A 21,571-nucleotide genomic window follows, 5' to 3' on the forward strand; every position below is an offset into this window, starting at 1 on the left:
TAATAATAATAATATATTTTATTGTCATTGCACATAAGCGCAACGAGATTTGGTATGCAGCTTCTAACCGGTTATAACATAAATAACTAGTAAAATTTGGATTTAGATATTGATATCCCGAGAACATGGATTGTAATAGAACAGTGAAACAGTCAAAACAGTTCAACAGACTAAGGTGCTTATGTGTCTGTGCGACGCGTCTGTGTGTCATGCATCAGTCCAAATATCTTTTAAATGTTGTTATCGTTTCATCCTCCGGCAGCTCATTCCATATACCCACCACCCTCTGTGAAAAAGTTGCCCCCTCACATTCTCATTACATTTTTCCCCTCTCTCTTTGAACTTATGCCCTCTGGTTCTTGATTCCCCTACTCTGGGTGAAATACTTTGTATCGTCCTATCTATTCCACTCATGATCTTATACACCTCCGTAAGATTACCTCTCATCCTCCTGCGCTCCAGGGAATACAATCCAAGCCTTACCCAACCTCCCACTCTAGTTCAGGCCCTCAAGTCCTGGCAACATCTTTGAAAATCTTCTCTGCACTGTTCCCAGATTAATTAGGTTGAAATATGATTCTCATCATCTTTGCAATGAACCTAGAATAAAGGATTCTTTGGGCCAGCAATCTATCAAGCGATCAATGGTACATGGATAGTTTGGGTGATGCCCAAGGGATAAACAGAACTGAAAATGTATTTGTGCTTAGTATTGCTGTGACGTTGCCAGGAATGCACAATATTTCCCTGCTGAGGTCATATTAAAGATGTTTCTTAACACGCAGGACTGCGCCACGTAGCGTCAATTAAAATGGTGAATGATTTAAACCGGATCAGTGAGCAGAACAAGGGAGAGAACCAAGTAGTGCTGAGCAGCCTGAAGAAGGGTCTTGACCCAAAATGTCACACATTCCTTCTCTCCGGAGATGCTGCCTGTCCTGCTGTTACGCCAGATTTTTCTGTCTATCTTCAGTTTAAACCAGCATCTGCAGTTCCTTCCTACACTGAGCAGTTCAATGTCTAACAGTAGGGTGGGGAGTTCATTGTCAGACGTGTGATCAGGTGGGAGCAGATGAGGAGCTGACAGGCCCCACCTTCGCAGGCAGAGCTGGAGTCAGGGGGTGGAAGTTAGTGGAGTGGCTATTACCAGGGAGAAAGTGATGCGCCCCAGTGCCACCATCTTGCTTCTTCCTCTAACAATCTTCCCTTTAACCTACTCCTGCACATTGCACAAAGAGTAAACATCAGAGATTGAAGGATTTGTACATAGAACAGCCACTTCAGCTGCTGCGCCATAGTGCTGGAAACAAACCCTCGCCAATGGGTGTTTTATTTTAACGGCCAGCTCAAGTTTAAATGAACTGAGAAGATGAAAGTGAGATTTATGGACAGAACTCGATCTGGTTGATTTGTGGGAAACTCTGAAAACTGCATGAATTATTCATGTCTTGGCCTGCAGCAAACCGATGCAAGTCGACAAAGCCCAACCAGGCACCGGTCGCTAATCTTCAGGTGGGAACATCAAACGTGCGGCCGGAGTCTGCAAACAGGCCGATTATAATGGCAAAGCAGAATCATTCCCAAAATTAAATTAAACATGCCACAGCTTCTGGAAATTAAATACTGAATTTGTAGCCAACTTCAGGGGGACTCAGAACTGAAATAATGAGATGTCATAAAAAGTTGCCATTTCAATCCATTACATTGGTATGTATAATTAATCAGACTCATATGGAGGAGAGTGTAAAGATTCTGAAAAATCAAAAAAGACTGCGTGTGCTGGAAATCTGAAGTAAAAACAGAGAATGCTGGAAACACCCTGGGTTAACACTGGGTTAATTCAGTCCTGCTCTTTCTCTCCACAGATTCGGCTTGAGCTGCTGAAAAATTCCAACACTTTCTATTTTGATTTCAGAAAAGGTTCTTGATCTGATAGAACATGAGCAGAGGTTTAATGTCAGTGAAAGGCAAGAAAAAATAACGAACCATTATAAAGCCAAGTTGAAGTTGCTTCCCTGTTTCTTCCTCTTCCACTGCGCTCAACTACCTGTCACTCCCTCCCGCAACTTCCCAAGCTACCTCCACTCATACCCAGTGGCAGCTTTTACAACATTACCCAACATTACAACATCAAAAGGTAAATACTAAAGGTGAGATTTGAGATTTAGTTTTAGTCTAGTTTAGAGACACAGCAGGTAAACAGGCCCTTCAGCCCACCAAGTCAGTGCCGACCATGATCCCCACACACTAACACTATCCTACACACACTAGAGGCAATTTACTTTCTATACCAAGCCAATTAGCCTACAAATCTGTACGTCTTTGAAGTGTGGGAGGAATCCGGAGCTACCGGAGAGAACCAACACAGGTCAAGGGGAGAACGTTCAAACACCGTACAGACAGCACCCGTAGTGAGGATCGAACCCGGGTCTCTGGCGCTGTGAGGCAGCAACTCTACCGTTGTGCCACCATGCCGCGATGTTGGAAGGCAAAATGAAAACGGGGAAGTGCTGGGCTGGAGCTCAGTATGTGCATGTTACAGCTGGAGGACTGAGGATGTGGGGATATGGGATTTGGGAACCATGCATTGGTCCAGGTTGATAGAAATCTTCGCTTAGACGGCGGCAAAACCAGGCGTTGCCTTGCATGCTGGGCCCAGAAAGGGTTCAGCTATCAAACATTACAATTGCAACACTTTTTTAAATCGTTATTAATCCGTACACTCTGGCGGCTTGATTGTAATAATGTTTAGTCTTTTTGTTGACAGGATAGCACACAATAAAAAATCTTTTCACTGTACCTCAACACGTGACAATAATAAACAAAACTAAAGGTACATGCAGACCAACACCACCGACACTGGCGATCAGCATGTCTGAAACCTACCATAAGTCCAGAGCTGAGATGATTTACTGGGAAAAGTAATCAAATACAAAACACACAAATGTAGACAATTATTACAGGTTGAATTAAAGAAAGCAAACTCCAACATCTATGCTGGCAAGAACAATTCGCCCTCACTTCTCCTTTGAGCCCACGCTACCTTGAAAACCCATTATAGATTCTCGATTGATATAGCAGTGCAAAATACACTTCGAAACAAGAAATCAGTTTAAAAATAAGTAGTTTAAAAATTAAGCATTGGTAACCAAAATGATTACATTTGCCAAATGTACAGATCTGCCTATATATCTAGCTGTAGGTTGTGCTTTCCATCACATACTGTTAATTAACATTTAAATTAAATTATGGGCAGATAAACTTTACAAGTGCACATATTGTTCAGTGTTTTTCCAATGCAGTAAAATTGGAAATATTATGTGCTGGCCAATTTCAGTTTTAAGCTTTCATTACACCCACAGCTGTTCAAATATGTCCTGTGATTAAGCATTCAATTCAGAAGTAGCAATTTTCCCCGATATAAATGATACCACAGTGAGCTGCCAAACAACAGAAAATTAATAGAACAATATTGTGTTGAAAACATTACTCAACGCGACTGCTACAGCCACAGTAAATACTGTACATCTGCATAATCCGCTTATCGAAACAAGAATCAAGCTAAACATATGGGAAAGGGAGCAAAATATCCTCTGGCAAGTGCTCAATGTAAATTTGTGACCATTGGCCACTGACTAATTAATGTAGCTGATAACTAGAGCACAATCTATTCCCTTCATATTAACTTCCTGCCATTTGTTTTCAGGCAAAAGTTCCAAATCTTTCACACACTACACCAACTGGGTCTTCCATCCCCTCCCACAACTGGTTCACTCTGCCCATCATCCCTGCCTCATCTGGTTCCACATCACCTTCCTTCCATATCAGATCCACAGCCTCTTGTTTCCACATCACCTTCCAGCTTGTCGCTGCATCTACGATGCTTGATGTGCTGAGTACCAGCAGTTTTTTTTAGTTTAGAGATACAGTGCGGAAACAAACCTTCAGCCCACCGAGTCCGCACCAACCAGCGATCCCCACACATTAACACTATCCTACACACACTAGGGACAATTTATACCTATACCAAGCCAAATAACCTACAAACCTGTACGTTTTACCAAACTAATGGGCCTCTCATTACCCATGTTCACCATGTCACTTTTAAAGATGAAAACTCCATCAATTATGAAGTGACTACCACTGAATGGAATGAGCTCTTAAGCAGACTAATGACACAACTACAGGTCCTTCGCTTGGATTAGAGGGCCATAGATTCCATGGAGCCTGTTATATCCAGGCTCAGCTTCCTTATAAATCCTCCTTCCAAAGCAGGACATTCATCTAATTTATCTTTTATTAGTTTCATATGAAACAATTCATTTAAAAAACTCAATCACCTGCAAAAGTGAAATCATTGAACATCCCCAATGGCCCTAGTCAATTTTTAAAAATCAATCCCACACAGAACACAATTTCCCTGACTAAACTCCCTACTTCATTAACATTTTTCTTTATAGACAATAGACAATCGGTGCATGAGTAGGCCATTCGGCCCCTCGAGCCAGCACCCCCATTCAACGTGATCCTGGCTGATCATCCACAATCAGTACCCCGTTCCTGCTTTCTCCCCATATCCCTTGACTCCGCTAGCTTTAAGAGCTCTGTATAACTCTCTCTTGAATGTATCCAGAGAACCAGCCTCCACCGCCCTCTGAGGCAGCGACTATAGTAATATATATAGTAATACAGAGAATATAGAGAATATAGTAATATTCTTATCAAAGGTGAAGCATTTTCATTCCATTGAAAATACCAGATCAAAATGTGCTACCATTTATTCCAGATAACATTTTGCTTGTGAAATTAGTTAACTTGCAGCCAAACGTGACACAAGCTTTAAATAAAAATATGTTAAAATTACTGTAAAGCGACTACTCAGTTTTAAAAATCATTTAATTCAAGCAATGCAGAATTCTGTGGCTGGCAATTGGAAAGCAAAGCAACAAGTAATTATAGCAATTTGGATGAGTAAACCAGTGAGAGCACTTCATGAGATGAAGACACCCTCCATTGCTTCTTCAGGCCATTAACAATCAATCAGACCACTGAATTGCATTGTAAATGTTCCAAACTCATTAATCTAGTTGTAGAAAACAATACAAAGCAAAGTAGGTAACTGAAGCTCAGTAATTTCAAGATGTGTGCCCATCATGTTCCATGACCCAAGTTATAAAGGCTACATAACTATCCTTCTCTTATTAAATCTGTAACAACCTTGACAGCCTAACAAGAACAGGGATTCTACGAACACCCACAATAAAAGGCAACAAACAAAGCAGTGTACCATGCAAAATCAATTGTCTTCAATTCTGTCTCACAATGTGGACAATTATGTCAAGCCCAGCCTTTCTTGCCAACTCCCCAAGTTCCCCTCAACAGCTGGAAATACGATGTACTTTTTGAAACAATGTGGTGCAGGGAGTTGTAGATATACAGGTAGTACAGGTGTCAGGGGTTATGGGGAGAAGGCAGAAGAATGGTTTAGGAGGGAGAGATAGTTCAGCCATGATTGAATGGCGGAGTAGACTTGATGGGACGAATGGCCTAATTCTGCTCCTGTCACTCATGAACAAGGAACTGCAGATTCTGGTTTACAGAAAAGGACGCAACGTGCTGGAGTAACTGAGCGGGTCAGGCAGCATTTTGACCCAAAAAGTTGCCTTTCCATGTTCTCTGGTGATACCGCCTGACCCGTTGAGTTACTCCAGCACCGTGTGTCTTCTTTTTGTCACCATTATAGTTCTGCAGCTCTTCCTACACAACCCTCACATCAAATAGCAATGCACTTGGTTACCAATTGTAGCCGCAGGCTTTAACGTTCATATTCTTCAATGAACATCATTTTAATTCTTGTCCAACTGTATAACACCTTTGCTCATACCCAACAGCATGATAGGCCCCCGGGCAAAGCAGTGCACTGGGGCCCCTACACTTCCAGTTTCTTTATGCAGAATCAAATATGCCGTCATGCACTTGCGATGTTCTTCTCCGTTTTCATGTTCTACAATAACATTCTACAATACATAGATTATCATGGGGCCCCTTTGCTCGTGGGGCCCCGGGCAACTGGCCAGCGTGCCCATGCGTTAGGACGGCCCTGCTCATACGCCAAACCAGTCAAGGGACATGAGACCAGACTGCCTAATATTAAATACTATTTAAGTTCACATCTGCCTTTCATTTCAAAGGCATTTGTTCCTTCTAATCATGCATTGCGTCTTGAAGGTCACTTATTTAAACAATAAACATGAATTCTGACGTTTTGGGGGGAATTGCCAGCAGATGTGCAGACTAGCAGTCCCATAAATCCACTGTGTTAATTCCAGTTAATAATGCTATACGATGCCATTTCTCAAGCAAACAATTAAAAAAAAAACATTCACTAAATCTTTTTCAACCCTCACTTGAGGTGGGGCTCTTAATGCTTTGTGAATTCTTGCCTACTCCCATATTTTAATTTAGTTTAGTATATTGTCACGTGTACCGAGGTACAGTGAAAAGCTTTTGTTGCGTGCTATCCAGTCAGTGGAAAGACAATGCACGATTACAATCGACCCATTTACAGTTCTTTGCTTTTCCATTGCGGTCCAGGAGTAAATTTATTTGGGGACGTTTGCAAAACGATTGAGAAACTGCCCTCAACGTCCAAGGAAAAATTAAAAAAAAACTGCAGATGCTGAATTTCTAAACAAAACCATGAAATGCTGGGAACACTCAGCAGGCCAGACCGCATCTGTGGTAAGAAACAGCCAACGTTTCAGGTCAGCGATCATTCACCAGAACTGAAAAGTAGACAAAAGAAGCTTGTAAAGCTGCAGAGAGGTGGTGCGAGGGGAATATCTAATGAGGTAAACTGAGAAGGTGCACAAAAATGCTGGAGAAACTCAGCGGGTGCAGCAGCATCTATGGAGCGAAGGAAATAGGTAACGTTTCGGGCCGAAACCCTTCTTCCGACTGATAGGGGGTAGGGGGGGAAGAAGGAAGGAAATAGGGAGGAGGTGGAGCCCGAGGGCGGGGGGATGGGAGGAGACAGCTCGAGGGTTAAGGAAGGGGAGAAGACAGCAAGGGCTAGCAAAATTGGGAGAATTCAATGTTCATGCCCGCCGGACGCAAGCTACCCAGGCGAAATATGAGGTGTTGTTCCTCCAATTTCCGGTATTGCTCACTCTGGCAATGGAGGAGACCCAGGACAGAGAGGTCGGATTGGGAATGGGAGGGGGAGTTGAAGTGCTGAGCCACCGGGGAAGGTACACAAAAATGCTGGAGAAACTCAGCGGGTGCAGCAGCATCTATGGAGCGAAGGAAATAGGTAACGTTAAGGTACACAAAAATGAGTAAACTGAGAGATGGGAGGAGAGGATTGGTAAGCTTGTAATCTTAGTAGAAAGCTATCTCCCAACAGAAAAAAAAGAGTCAGATATTGACAATGTATCTTCTTAATATTGAGAACTAGCAGGTAATCACACTTAATTCTACATGACTTCTTATCCTCAAATATAGCCTCCCCTCGGTATATTGCCCAAGGCTTTGTAGAAGCCCATCTATTTTACATCTGATGTATTTTCTTCAACCTTGTTCTCATGTTATTTTTTTTTCTGAAATGTGTTCACTGCTGCTAATTAATTCCTTTCATTGTGATTCCAAATTGTTTTCAACTGCAGATGTTAAACTAATTGCTTGTAATTACCCAAATGAGCTCAGTCACCTTATTTGGAAATGCATATTCTGTTGATCAAATCTCTTGTGTTGATCCCCTCTTGGTATAAATGTTGTTTCTGGGCCTCCATCATTTCATTTCACAGAAGCTCCTTTGGCATAACCATTAAATCCCAGCAACGCTTTTCTTTAGCTTAACTATATTGTTGAAACTTTGCTCTTACTTATATCTCTCACCATATTATCAAGCAAAATGTATTTAGACCTCAAGATTATTTTTTATAATCAACAAACAGCATAGAAACATAGAAAATATGTGCAGGAGTAGGCCATTCGAGCCAGCACCGCCATTCAATATGATCATGGCAGATCCTCCAAAATCACTACCCCATTCCGGCTTTTTCCCCATATCCCTTGATTCCCTTAGCCCTTAGCCCTAAGATCTAAATCTAACTCTCTCTTGAAAACGTGGCGTATAATACTTCTAATGTAACAAATAAAATGTCATTAGACCATTCAAGAGCAAGATTATACTGTAAACATATTCATTCGACTTCCACACTCTAACTCATTATACTTTCCTGTCAGGCTTTCCACTCACATTTCAATTATTCCAGTTTTGTTATTTATCCATAGAATACACCTCTTTGCAAATTTTTTAAATTGAACTTCACATTCAATTGGTTTGATTATTCCTTCACTCTCAATGCCTCTTAAGTAGCAAGCTCCCCTGCTGAGAAAAACCATCAAATTAATGCACAGAATTGTTACAAATTACCGACCTCTCGTTCTCTGTTGAGTATTCCTTCTTCAGCAATATTGTGGAATTATATGAACATAACTCTGCATTTATCTAGTTTGTAAGGGGAATAACATCAGAAAACAAATTCTCATCATCTCCAATCAAATTTCAGATCAATCCACCATCCCTTGTATTATACATTAGTAAAGATTCCGATAAAATTCTCATATGATTACCAACTGTATCTCCACTTGTTTAATATTTAATTCCTTTAAAATGTTCCTCATTATCACCATTGAAACATGGTGTTAGGCCAATTTATGACCAGCTCTCGGTCTTATGGCTGTCACTAATTGCAGAATTGCATGCCATAGTTCTGTCAAATTAAAAATATGATGAGTAATGCTTATTTCATTTACTCAAAAATTAAATAACTGGAAATTATTTTTCTTTAATGACAGCAAAATTATCACTCCCGGAGACATTATATGTGGACAAAAGAATAGAACACACGGAAATCTTAACAATCGGTATTTCACAAATTGCACATCAATGTTAAATATGAAAGCAACTGTTATCCATTCAAAGATTGAATGCATTATTTCAATGTGAAGTTGGGTGCTAGCAACTGACCCTATCCACACTTATAACCAGGCTATAAACCTTTTCAGGAAATTCACTGCAATTAAAAATGCTTATTCTGAGTGGTGTAGCGGCAGGGACTGCCACAATGGACTGCTTAAAATAAGCCCATAAAGCTGAAGGTTGGTGCACAACTTCAGTTAAAGAGATGGCAGAGATTCAAGTTCCTGGGAGCAATTTGGCAAGGAGCCATTGGACCTATCACTATCCACCAGAAGAGAATGGAGGGACTGGCCTTTGAGCATTGAAAGCAAGTGTCTGATGTTGAGATTAAAAATAAGATTCATAAATCTTTAGAACTGGGCTAACCAGATTTAAACCAGGGAATGATAACTGAAAGACACAAGCAAATGCAGATGCTGGAGTAACTCAGCAGATCAGGCAGCATCTCTGAAGTACATAGATAGTGATGTTTCAGGTCAGTACCCTTCTTCATACTGATAGTATCCATGGAGAAAATTACAAATAAGTGGAGTAGGTTTTTAAATGAGGTAATGGAGGGGGGAAGTTCTTGAATCAGAGCAGTTAGAGGCAAAAAAAGTGCGACATGAGGTGAAGGGGGAAAGATCTGAGGGGCAACTTTTTCACACGAAGGGTAGTGGGTGGATGGAATCAGCTGCCAGTGGAGGTAGTTGAGGCAGGGACTATTACAATGTTTAAGAAATTATTGGACAGGTACATGGATAGGACAGGTTTGGAGGGATATAGGCCAATTGCAGGCAGGTGGGACTAGTGTAGATGGGACATGTTGGTCGGTGTGGGCAAGTTGGGATGAAGGGCCTGTTTCCACACTGTATGACTCCATGAGAATCCAGCTAATACAAGTTGGAGGGAAACTAATTCATTTAGAGGATATTAGCTAACAGGAGAGGTTGTTTCCTCTGGCATGTTGGAGTCTGAGGGGAAGACGTATAAAAGTATATAAAATGATGAGAGGCACCCTTCCCATGGTGGAATTGTCATAGACTATAGTAGCTTTAAAATGAGATGTGCGGGGCAGATTCTTTTTTACCCAGATAGTGGGTGTGGTGGTGGAAGCTGATATGACTGGCTTTTAGGTAGGCATATGGACACGCAAAAAATAGGGGGATATGGACCACATACAGTCAGAGGAGTTAAGATAATCCTGATACCATGTACGGCATGGACATTGTGGGCCAGGTCTGTTCCTATGCTGTACTGTTCTATGTTCTAAACAAACTTCCTCATCTGCACAATTTGATATGTAATACTTTACTTATGTCATTAAATATTTAATGGTGCAGATGAGGTCAAAGTTTGGATCAAAGCTGAAGAAGTTAGCTCCAGGAAACAACAAATTTGTGAACTTTCCATAATTGGCTTGTAAAGAGATTAAGGAAGTTTTGTTTCCTTAAACAAAAATGACTTCCTCCAGGCTACAGCACTCAAGGGAAATAATTGCTTACAATTTTTAATTGCAATAGAATTTTTAGTGCCGGGTTTTCGAATGAGGAAATGTGAAATATTTCCAAATGAATCTCTTATAAAGTCAATGATATTCAACCTCATGGTTGAACATCATAGTTTACTTGATCTTACGAAAGGATCTTGATCTGTTGGCCAAGTGGGCTGATTAATGGTGAATGAAGTGAATGCTGATATGTGCAAGATAATTTTGGGAAGTCAAACCACGGCAGAACTTTCAGTGTGAATGGCAGGCCCTGGTGAGTGCTGAAGGACAGAGGGATCTAGGAGCGCAGGTCCAAAGTTCCTTGAAAGTGGTGTTACAGTTGGATCATGTGATCAAGGAGGCTTTTGGCATATTGGCCTTAGAGAGATATTGGCCAAACACGGGCAGGTGCGACAAGTGTAGATGGGGCATCTTGGTGGGCATGGCTCAAAGGGCCTGTTTCCGTGCTGCATGACCCTTATATGGCCCTTCCTTCTTCTTGGTGCTCCAAGACATCAGATGTGTCATGTGCCTCGTCATCATCAGATGTGCTTATACGGTACGATACGAAAGAACTTTATTTATCCCAGGAGAGAAATTGATTTGCCAACAGTCATAAAAATACAAGAAACATGAAATTAAAGTGACGGGTGGAAAGGAATGGAGATGGCGGGGAGGGGTCAGTCCTTGTCTACCCCATGACAGAAGGGAGAGGAGTTGTACAGTTTGACAGGCACAGGGAAGTAGGATCTCCTGTGTCCTGCATCTTGGTGGAACCAGTCTGTTGCTGAAGGTACTCTTCTGGTTGACCAGTGTGGCATGGAGGGAGGGAGCTGTATTGTCCAGAATGTTCTGCAATTTGAATAGCATTCTCCAATCCAAGACCAGCTCAATGAATCCAACTCCGTTCCCAGGAGGGTGCCAGCCTTCCTGATGGGTTTGTTAATCCTATTGGTGTTCACGGCCTTCGCCCCACTGCCCCAGCACACAGCAGCGGAGAAGAGGCACTGACTACCACTGATTGGTAGAACATCTGCAGCATCTTACTGCAGACGTTGAAGGAATGGAGCCTTCTCAAAAAAATACTGCTGGCTCTCTCTTGTACAGGGCCTCAGCGTTCCTTGACCAGTCCAGTTTGCAGTCCAGGTACATGCCAACGTATTTGTACTCCCTGGTACAATGCACATCCACACCATTGCTGGAGACAGGGGAGTTCCTCTCCTCCTAAAGTCCATCATTAACTCCTTAGTTCTGTCAGTGTTGAGCTGCAGGTGATTCAGCCCACATCCTGCAAAAAAATGCATGTTGACTACACCTCTGTATTCAGCTTCCCTTCCCTCACTGATGCAGCCCACAATTGCAGTAATCTGAAAATTATAGTTCTCCCTTCAGTCCCCACCCACACCTATTGTCATTTCAAATCTGATTCCCTACAGTGGAGGCTGGAGAGTTAAGGATATTCTGGACTCCTATCTTGAAGGAAGAAGTGTTCCAAATATCAGTGCATATCATATGTGATAAACCCTCTGGGTCTAACTGGATCATCCAAGGATGCTAAAGGAAGCAAGGGAGGACATTGCTGGTGCATTGGCAGAGATTTATGCATCTTCATTAGCCATGTGTGAGGTACCAGAAGAATGGGGCTTTGATAAATGGTGCCCTTGTTCAGAAAGGTCCAGAAACTGCATGTTTAGTTTTAGTTGTTTGGAGATAAAATACAGAAACAGGCCCTTCGGCCCGAGTCTGCACCAACCAGCGATCCCCGTACATTAACAATACCCTACACACACTAGGGCCATTTTTTTTTAAATACCAAGTCATTTAACCTACAAACCTGTACATCTTTGGAGTGTGGGAGGAATCTCGGCGAAAACCCACGCAGGTCACAGGGAGAATGTACAAACTCCGTTCAGACAGCACCCATGGTCAGGATCGAACCTGTCTCTGGCGCTGTAGGCAGCAGCTCTACCACTGCGCCACCATGCCGCCCTCTGTCTGTGAGCCTTACATCAGTGGTCGGTAAGTTATTTGAGAAGATTTCTGAGGGACAGGATTTATGTTCATTTGGAAAGCCAGGGAGGAATTTGGTCTTGTGCAATGAAAATATGACTCTGATTGAATTATTTAGAGGCAATAACTAAGAACATTATTCAAGACATGACTGTAGAGGTGATTTACATGAATTTCAGCAAGATTTAGACCAGGTCCCGCGTGGTAAGGTGGTCCAGAAGGTCAAGGCACAATGGATCCGAAGTGTGTGGACAAACTGTGGATGCAAGATAGGCACATTGATAGAAGACAGAGGGTTATGGTGGAGGATGTTTTTCTGAGTGAAAGTCTGTAAGTAATGGCGTGGCGGAGATCAGTGTTGGAACTTTTTGTTTTTTCTGGTATAAATGACTTGGATGAGAATGTAGGTGGTCTGATTGCTAGATATGCAGCCAACACTAAAATTAGTGTAGTCATAGATAGTGAAGTTTGTCTAAGAATACAGACAGACATAGATCAGCTGTGGAAAAAAGACTTTAATATGGACAAGTATGAGGAAATACTGTTTTGAGGTCAAATTCTGGTAGAACCTATAGAATAAATGGCAGAAATATTAGGAGCATTGGTGTGCAGAGATCTGGGGTTGCAGATCCAGCTCGAGTCCTTGTCGCCTTCAAGTAACGTTTACTTTTACAATAATCTTATATTATCTTTATATTCCCATCAACTCCTCCCTGAGTCTACTACTTCTCTGCACATTAGGACCAATGAACTCACTGACTGGGGTGGCACAGTGGTGAAGCTGCTGCCACTCAAAGCCAGTGACCCAGGTTCAATCCTGACCTCGGGTGCTGTCAGTGTGGAATTTACACATTCTCCCTGTGGTCGTGTAGGTTTCCTCCGGGGGCTCCAGTTTCCCCCCACATCCCAAAGCCTAGTTGGCCTTTGTAAAAATTGTCCCTACTCTGTAAGGTGTGGATGAGAAAGTGGGATAACAAACTAATGTAAAAGGCTCTGCTCCCATGCTGTATCTCACTCTCTAAACTAAAAGCACACGTCTCCGAGATGGTCAGTGTGGACTCGGTGGGTCGGTGGGCCTGTTCATCTCACCTCATAACGTATCATTTACACCTCCCCTCTGTATCTCTAAACTAAAAGCTTGACAATGTAATTTCTTCATTCTCCCTATTTATTAACCATTCCTGCTAAAAAGCACATATTAAGCACCAGATAGACGGCCTGTGGATAGATTATTTGTCAAACCACACATTTTATGGGCTGCTTCAAAGAAAAACATTAAATCACTTGATCTCTCGAGGGCAATAGTATAGAACATGCATACTTCAAACCAGCAAAAGAATCAATTCTACCACAAGAGTACTCAGTGTTGAACAGGGATGGTATAATTCTTGAACAACTTCACAATTTGTTTGTCTTTTCTCATGTCTATCTTTCATGCTTCACTGAAATATCCCTTATACTTTACTCTGGGAGTGAAATGAAGAATCGAGCATGTTGCAAATACCTTTATTGTTAGTTCTTGCCCCATCTTGTCTCCTCACTTTTTACCAGCTATCTCCTCTCAACTCCATCAGGGTCACAACCTGAAATGTCAGCTGTTCACTTCCTTCCACAGATGCTGCCTGACCTGTTGAGTTCCTCCAGCAGTTTGCTTTTTTTTCACTCAAGATTTTATCTTCTGCAGTCTCTTGTGCCTATACTTTGTAGAACACATCTCTTCAGTTTGCATAGGTAACACATTAAGTTTACATCAAGCACTGACATGTAGATTATAGGGTTCAATAAATCGAATCGAGCAAAATTATCGTCAGGAAAACAAAGAGCAAACAGTAAAATTTGACAGAATTTGAATTAATTATAATTAGAATTGGTATGAATCAGTAATCTGGGAAATCATTAGGATATTAAGCACCATGCAGAAGCGCCCAAGATCAGATCGACGCGGGTCCCCAGCGCATAATTCTTCAAACTAACACCAATAACATGGGACGATCAGAAAAGACAGTAAACACAAAGTGCTGCATTTAAGAAAAGCTGAACACATACAAAGGAGAGGTGTAAATAATACGTTATGAGGTGAGATGAACAAGGCTGAGAGGACTATCCATACAGTAAACACTGCCATATATCAATCAGAATTGAGCCAGAGTATATATTATATCGAATTTAATTCACCAAATGAAAACAGGTAATCAAATATTTGCATAAATATCACGATTTTCCAAAATCAAGATATCACAGATTTTTAACCTGTTGACTGGAGTTTTCCATTTCTAGTCGACAGCAGCAACGTTTGAAGCTAGCAACTCAATCAACAACCATTTAAAAATATACTTATGGAAGAGGTTTATAATAAAGGGAGAAAAAATATTGAGGTTATTTAAATCAAATCCACGGAGGCGGTTTCCAACTGTTCAGCTTATCTACCATCATCGCTCTTTCTGCTTTTATGGAAGCGAAGTGCTTTATGAATATTTAATAGTCAACGTCAGGGAGGTCAACTGGAGCCTGGAAGGACAAGACAGGTGAATCTGATATATCCCACCTGTTTAAATTACATCGGTCAAAGAGTTACAAAGGATTGTTGGGTCACTAGTGGATAAATTTTAAGATTTTATTTTATCCACAGCTCGACAGATGAAAATTAATGGGATCTCGGCTGCACACGTATCTCATACAGTCCTTTCTGGTTACCGGCAGTAAAAGTTAAGAATCTTCTGCCATTTCCATATTTTCCGGCAAAGTCTCCACTATCTTTTCCTCCAATTTCTTTGACTTGTCTGTTAAAAGAAAATATGAAAGGTATTAAACTGTGATTTTCAGGAGACTTACAAATCGCAATAAATTTTAACAATCTACATTATACATTTGATTTGGAGTATTTGTATAATTGCTTCAAACACCAAGGGTGTTCTAAATTTCAGATCATTACCTGCATGAGGAGCCTTGATGAGATGGATGTTCTGTCTGACCTCTTTGATGTCGGCCTTTGTCTGTAACACTTTACTTTTGTTCAATCTTAAACACAAATCAGAATATTCATTACTTCAGCAATCTAGTTTTATTATACATTAGTTATCAAAACATGTGTTTTGCTAATAAGGATTCAGCTGCTTATTCCAGCTGATCATGAATAACTAGAAATTGTAATCAAACAGTACAGCAAGATTAAACGCCAGAGATAAATACAAACATGACTGATTACATAAATACTGATTATTCAAAAATAATTTTAGACATTTTGTCCTGTCTGTAGCAAGCTTTCCAGTGTAATACGTGCAAACACACCTTTCCTTGCTTTTCATGATTTAACCACATTGACAAATTGACTACATGTTATGAATTCACCTTTATCACACCCTTTCCAACTTGGAATGCATTTGATTCCAATTATAAGGTGGAAAATTCTCACTATTGTCTCTCCATTACTATACAAAACTCCCAAAAACCGGACTGTCACTGTACATCAATAGTTCTGCACTATTTTATCCCCACTGCAACTCAAGAACACCTTCAGTTTAAAGCGATTTGCACCATGTTAGATTGAGTTAATGGCTTCACGGTTCAAAATTAAAAACATCAAGTATGTACTTCAGCAGAGGGCTGTGAGCATTATATTTAACTGAGAAATTGCCATAAGGCTGCACCTACATTATAATCTGTACAATACACACCCCATTGCAATGCCAAATAAGTCATCCGGTATCGTGGCCAACATTAATCTCACAGGTTAATTGGTCATCTGTTGACCAAGTGCAGCCTAGATGCCACGTGTGTTTACGAGTCCATGTCCGAATTACTATTGAAATCTAATGCCTTGAAGCATCCTAGGACATAATAAATGTCCCACACAGGCAGAAGCAAGTAGTATTTTTCTACAGTGTTATTCCATGAAATGGAATATTAAAGCAATTGATTACTTGAGAAGCACATGGAGTATTATTTTACTAATCTGTATACAAAACCTTTGGAATACAAAATGTATACTCTGGAATTTAGGAGGATGAGAGGGGTTGTTATTGAAACATTTAAGATTGTTACGGGATTGTACACGCTAGAGGCAGGAAACATGTTCCCGATGTTGTGGAGTCCAGAACCAGGGGCCACAGTTTAAGAATAAGGGGTAGGCCATTTAGAACGGAGATGAGGAAAAAAAATTTCACCCAGAGTTGTGAATCTGTGGAATTCTCTGCCTCAGAAGGCATTGTAGGCCAATTCTCTGGATGCTTTCAAGAGAGTTAGATAAGAGTTCTTAAAGATAGCAGTGTCAGGGGATGTGGTGAGAAGACAGGAACGGGCACTGATTGTGGATGATCAGCCATAATCACATTAAATAGCGGTGCTGGCTCGAGGGGCTGAATGTCCTACTCCTGCACCTATTGTCATTGACAAATGGATTCTAAATAATTAAGTAATTTAATCTCTTTTAAAATCCCAATTTGGCACTCACCTGTTCATAACAAATCTTGCTTGGCGCTTCTGTTTGATTTCCTCAACTCTCTTCATTGCTTTAACTGTTAAAAACAATTTCATTGTGAGAGTCATTAAAACAAAGAGCAAACTGATGGGACAAAATCTAAAAACAAGATTTGAAAAGGCCAATTTACTCAATCGCACACACAATCAAAACAGGATACAATTGCAATAACTATCTAATCACCATTCTTAGTAGTTACTCATTCCTGAATACCATACCAAAAATAAAGTTTCGACTGATACACAGTAATGACATGAAGATCTTAGATGATGACAAATGCCCAATGACTTCAAAGCTGAAATGAAATGTTATTAACACTCTTATGAGCATATTGGGATTTCTTACTTCACAAATCCAAGGTTTGATATTGTTTCAGGGCAAATGAGGTGGATAGAGGCTTTCGGTAAATCATCCAACCAAAACCAATTAATATAGGAAAAAGGCGTCCCTCCGAACCAAATCCAAAATGCAACAAAGTCACACATGTCTATTTTTAACTAATTGCACCAGATTTTTTCAGACTTACAATATGTAAGTTTAAAAAATATAAAACTGGGCCAATTGACTGACACACAGATGGTCCACATTTGTCAGTGGTGTTTCTTTGCCACCTCAGGATGCTCAGTTGCTGGTGTTGTCAGGACATACAAAGCCTGCCTTGTGTGTTAAACCTACCAGCAATTTTCCACGAGCCAAATGCATTTATTGAAGATCATTTATTCCAACATCATTCAGCATTAAACTATGACTTAAAAAAAACATTTCGCTGATGTGCAGAACCTAACTGGGGTGTTGCAAACATTCTATTGCCAGACACAATAATATTTGTTGCACAATGTTGCCAATCCTATTTTTGCCTTACAAAGACTAATTTTTCTTTAAAATGCAGAAGAAATTCCTGTACTGCAGTCAGCCTCTAAGCTTGCACATGATTTACAAGGCAAATTGAAACCATAGCTTACTTCAACTAGATTCACATTCCTCTACTTTAATACACGTGAAAACGTTACAGAAACAGCCTCTAATCCATATATGACAACAATTACATTTCAGTCTATACTATTTGTTCAAAGGCTGTAGAAATGCAGGTCCTCAGCACACATTGAAGTGACCCTTAGCTCTATCCTTCACATCAGGCAGACAGAACTCCTGCAAATCTCATAGTGCTCATTCTTCCATTTAAGATCATCACTACTTTAAATAGATCTGAAATGTCAAAAAGCATTACCACTAGTCAATTATTTATACGGTTAAAAGATTTGCTTCACTTTTCATCCAAACTCCATAGTTTCTTTGCTTTCTTTTTACCAGTGAGCTACATTCTGTGCCAGTGTAAGCTAAACGGCAAGAGACTAATTGTAGATACACTGAATAATTTGCATTAGATTCATCAAGATTGCAGGAGTGACTGAAATATATTGAATGCATTCGTGATGCAGCATAAGAATGGCTTACCTGACAGAGACCACAGCTCTCTCTGGTACTTGACTGGTACATTCCTACGTTTTTCAAATTCAAATGAATTATCCTATAAACAAAAATTAGGTGTCAAGACCATCAATTTGTAATGATAACCATATAAAGGAAGGCGAGAGTTGCTACTTGCTTACCACTGTCAACTCTTTGCCAGCTGACTTGCGGAAGGCCTTTGTCCACCTGACCTTTCTTGGGTTACGCTTCTTCTTAAAATTCTTATGACATTTTGATCCACAGAATCTGAAAACCTAGAAGATATTTAAATAATAATTTGTATAAATTAAACAATAATTTGTATAGTTCATGTGGTGTTTAGTTATACAGCGTCGAAATAGGCCCTTTGACCCACCGAGTCCACTCCGACCTGTGATCCCCATTACACTACCACATACTACACACTAGGGACAATTTACGTTTTTTACTGATGCCTATTATCCAACAAACTTGTACATCTTTGGAGTGTGTGAGGAAGCTGGGGCACCTGGGGCAAATCCACGGTCACAGGGAGAACATACAAACTTCATATAGACAGTACCCTTAGGCAGGATGGAGCCTGGGTCTCTGGCACTGTAAAAGGATGTGACTTTACCACTGGTCAACACCCTGCAAGAGTAAAAGGATTGCAGTATAAACAAGGAACTAGATGCTGGTTTTCCAAGGAATGCTGGCGTAACTCAGAGGGTCAGGCAGCACCCCTAGAGAACATGACCGGGTGATGTTTTGAGTCAGGACCCTTCTTCAGAATCTAGAGGGACTTGTGACTTCACACTTACCAACTATGCTACCTGGAATTTCAACTATGCAACAATTTTCTTCAATGCTATGCAATTGAACATTTATTTTTCTTCAGTACACAAAAAAGCTGGAGAAACTCAGCGGGTGCAGCAGCATTTATGGAGCGAAGGAAATAGGCAACGTTTCGAGCCGAAACCCTTCTTCAGACGGATCGGGCTTCAACAGGAAACTGCTCACACAATGCTGGAGAATTTCAGGTACGGTGAAAAGTGTTTGTTGCAGGTTAACCAGTCAGCGGAAATACAATCAATCCATTTGCAGTACATAGGTAGACACAAAATGCTGGAGTAACTCGACTTCTTCTTCTTCTTGCGTATGGCGTGCAGAGCCTAAAGTTGTCGGACAACTTGTTCTATTTGATCTTATTTGATTGTGCACGCCAGGTTGATTGCAATTGTCGAAACAGGGCAGACCACGTGAAGGTTGCAACCTCCCACCCCGCTGGGGAGACAGAGATATGGATGGGTAAAGTGTGAGAATGAGATCAAAGGGGAAGAAGCTCAAGGAAAATAAAGAATAGATTATTGTTAGCTAGGGGAAGGTGACATTGAAGCATACAATGTAAATCAGGACAGTCAGACAGGTCGGAAAACTAGGATGAAGGAGTGATGAAGAAAGAAGGAAAGCAAGGGTTACTTGAGTTAGAGAATATGTTAAGGGCCTGACCCACTTGGGCGTCATCATTTACGCGCTCATGGTGCGTGGTGACGTAGGCAGTGACGCATGGCGCCCCAGGACTTTGGTATGTACAAAATCTTTGCACGCCATCTGCGTGACGCGCAAATGACGACCAAGTTGGACAGGCCCTTTAGAGAAGCAAAATATGAGGTGTTGTTCCTCCAATTTGCATTGGGCCTCACTCTGACAGTGGAGATGGCCCAGGACAGAAAGGTCAGTATGAGAATAGGAGGGGGAGTGAAACCGTTTAGCAACCGGGAGATTGTGTAGGTTTACTAAGCCGAGGTGCTCAGGATAAGGGAATAAAGTTTAGTGCAAGGTAAAGTCCGATCGAAGATAGTACAAGGGTCACCAATGAGGGAGATAGTAGTTCAAGACTGCTCTCTAGTTGTGGTAGGATGATTCAGTTGCCTGATAACAGCTGGGAAGAAACTGTCCCTGAATCTGGAGATGTGCAGTTTCACACTTCTAGACATTTTGCTCGATGGGAGCAGGGAGAAGATGGAGTGGCCAGGGTCCTTGATTATGCTAAAGAAGTATAAACGGAATCAATGGAAGGGAGGTTGGTTTATGTGATGGTCTGGGCTGCATTCACAATTCGCTGCAATTTATTGCAGTCTTGGTTGGAGCCGTTCCCAAACCAAGCAGTGATGTATCAATGACAAAATGCTTTCTATGGCACATATGTAGAAGTCAGTGAGAGTTGTAGGGGATATGCCGAACTTCCTAAGCCTTCTCAGGAAGTAGAGGCGCTGGTGTGCCGCCGTGGTCGTTGCTTTAATGTGAGTGCTCCAGGAGAAATTGTTACTGATATTGACGCCTAGGAATTTGAACTTCAACTTCGGCGCCATCAATGTAAACTGGTGTATACGGTGGGGTTATGTCTGTGAAGCGCTGCCCACCGAGCCCCCACCACCCTGTGCTGCCCACCGAGCCCCCACCACCCTGTGTGGGTCAACAACCGACCCCCCACCACCCTGTGTGGGTCAACAACCGACCCCCCACCACCCTGTGTGGGCCACTGAACCCCCACCACCCTGTGCTGCCCACCGAGCCCCCACCACCCTGTGTGGGCCACCAACCCCCCATCACCCTGTGCTGCCCATTGAGCCCCCACCACCCTGTGTGGGCCACCGACCCCCCACCACCCTGTGCGGGCCAACAACCGAGCGCCAGGCGCCCGCCCGCCACGCAGCGTCAACAAGGCATCGTGGAGAACGCCTGATCCCCACCCCACCAGCGTCAGGGACACCGCTGTTCACGGCCCTGGCCCTCGTTACCGGCTGCCCTCTGGCCTCACCTTGCAGTCGTTGCGGACGAACATCATGCCGTGTCCCGGGTACACGGGCGACGAGCAGAAATAACACTTCTCGATGCGCATCGCGCCCGCCGACCGGCCACCTCGCCCAGCAAAATGGCGGCGCTCAGCTTCCGGGGGTGAGCTCACATCCGGCCCGGACGGACATGCGCTGCAGCGCCCCCGCGCGGGCCGGAGGAGCAGAACGCAGGTGGAGCAATGGGGAGATGCTGAGTCGGTAGGGAGAGGAGGCAGAGGTAAGGTGTCAGGTTGAAAGCAAAGATTATAGCTGCTCTATAATCTTTGGTTGAAAGCACTCAATGGATATGAGACGAGAGTTACCTTGGAGTATGAGTTATGAGAGAAAATAGTTATATTTTTGTA

At 41.9% G+C, this 21,571-nt stretch overlaps 1 protein-coding gene across 1 annotated transcript; it reads right to left on the reverse strand.

The window, feature by feature from the left end:
- Nucleotides 1–14,125: 14,125 nt before the first annotated feature.
- Nucleotides 14,126–21,339, reverse strand: rsl24d1 (ribosomal L24 domain containing 1). Its single transcript, XM_033050065.1, has 6 exons — nucleotides 21,191–21,339; nucleotides 18,552–18,665; nucleotides 18,397–18,469; nucleotides 16,915–16,978; nucleotides 15,397–15,482; nucleotides 14,126–15,244 (listed from the first exon to the last, which is right to left on the reverse strand). The coding sequence occupies exons 1-6, from the start codon at nucleotides 21,269–21,271 to the stop codon at nucleotides 15,171–15,173; spliced, it is 492 nt and encodes a 163-aa protein (XP_032905956.1). The 5' UTR covers nucleotides 21,272–21,339; the 3' UTR covers nucleotides 14,126–15,170.
- Between the last annotated feature and the right edge of the window lie 232 nt (nucleotides 21,340–21,571).

The sequence above is a fragment of the Amblyraja radiata genome, chromosome 34 (genome assembly GCF_010909765.2).
Source record: "Amblyraja radiata isolate CabotCenter1 chromosome 34, sAmbRad1.1.pri, whole genome shotgun sequence".
Classification (NCBI taxonomy): Eukaryota; Metazoa; Chordata; class Chondrichthyes; order Rajiformes; family Rajidae; genus Amblyraja; species Amblyraja radiata.

What these genes read in the sequence shown, in the direction of transcription:
- rsl24d1 (XM_033050065.1), bottom strand. Translation starts at nt 21,271, where the DNA reads ATGCGCATCGAGAAGTGTTATTTCTGCTCGTCGCCCGTGTACCCGGGA. An exon ending in TCGTCCGCAACGACTGCAAG is followed by an intron (nt 18,666 to 21,190) that starts GTGAGGCCAGAG and finishes AATATCTTCTAG; the next exon opens with GTTTTCAGATTCTGTGGATC. An exon ending in CATCAAGGCTCCTCATGCAG is followed by an intron (nt 15,245 to 15,396) that starts GTAATGATCTGA and finishes TTCTTTTAACAG; the next exon opens with ACAAGTCAAAGAAATTGGAG.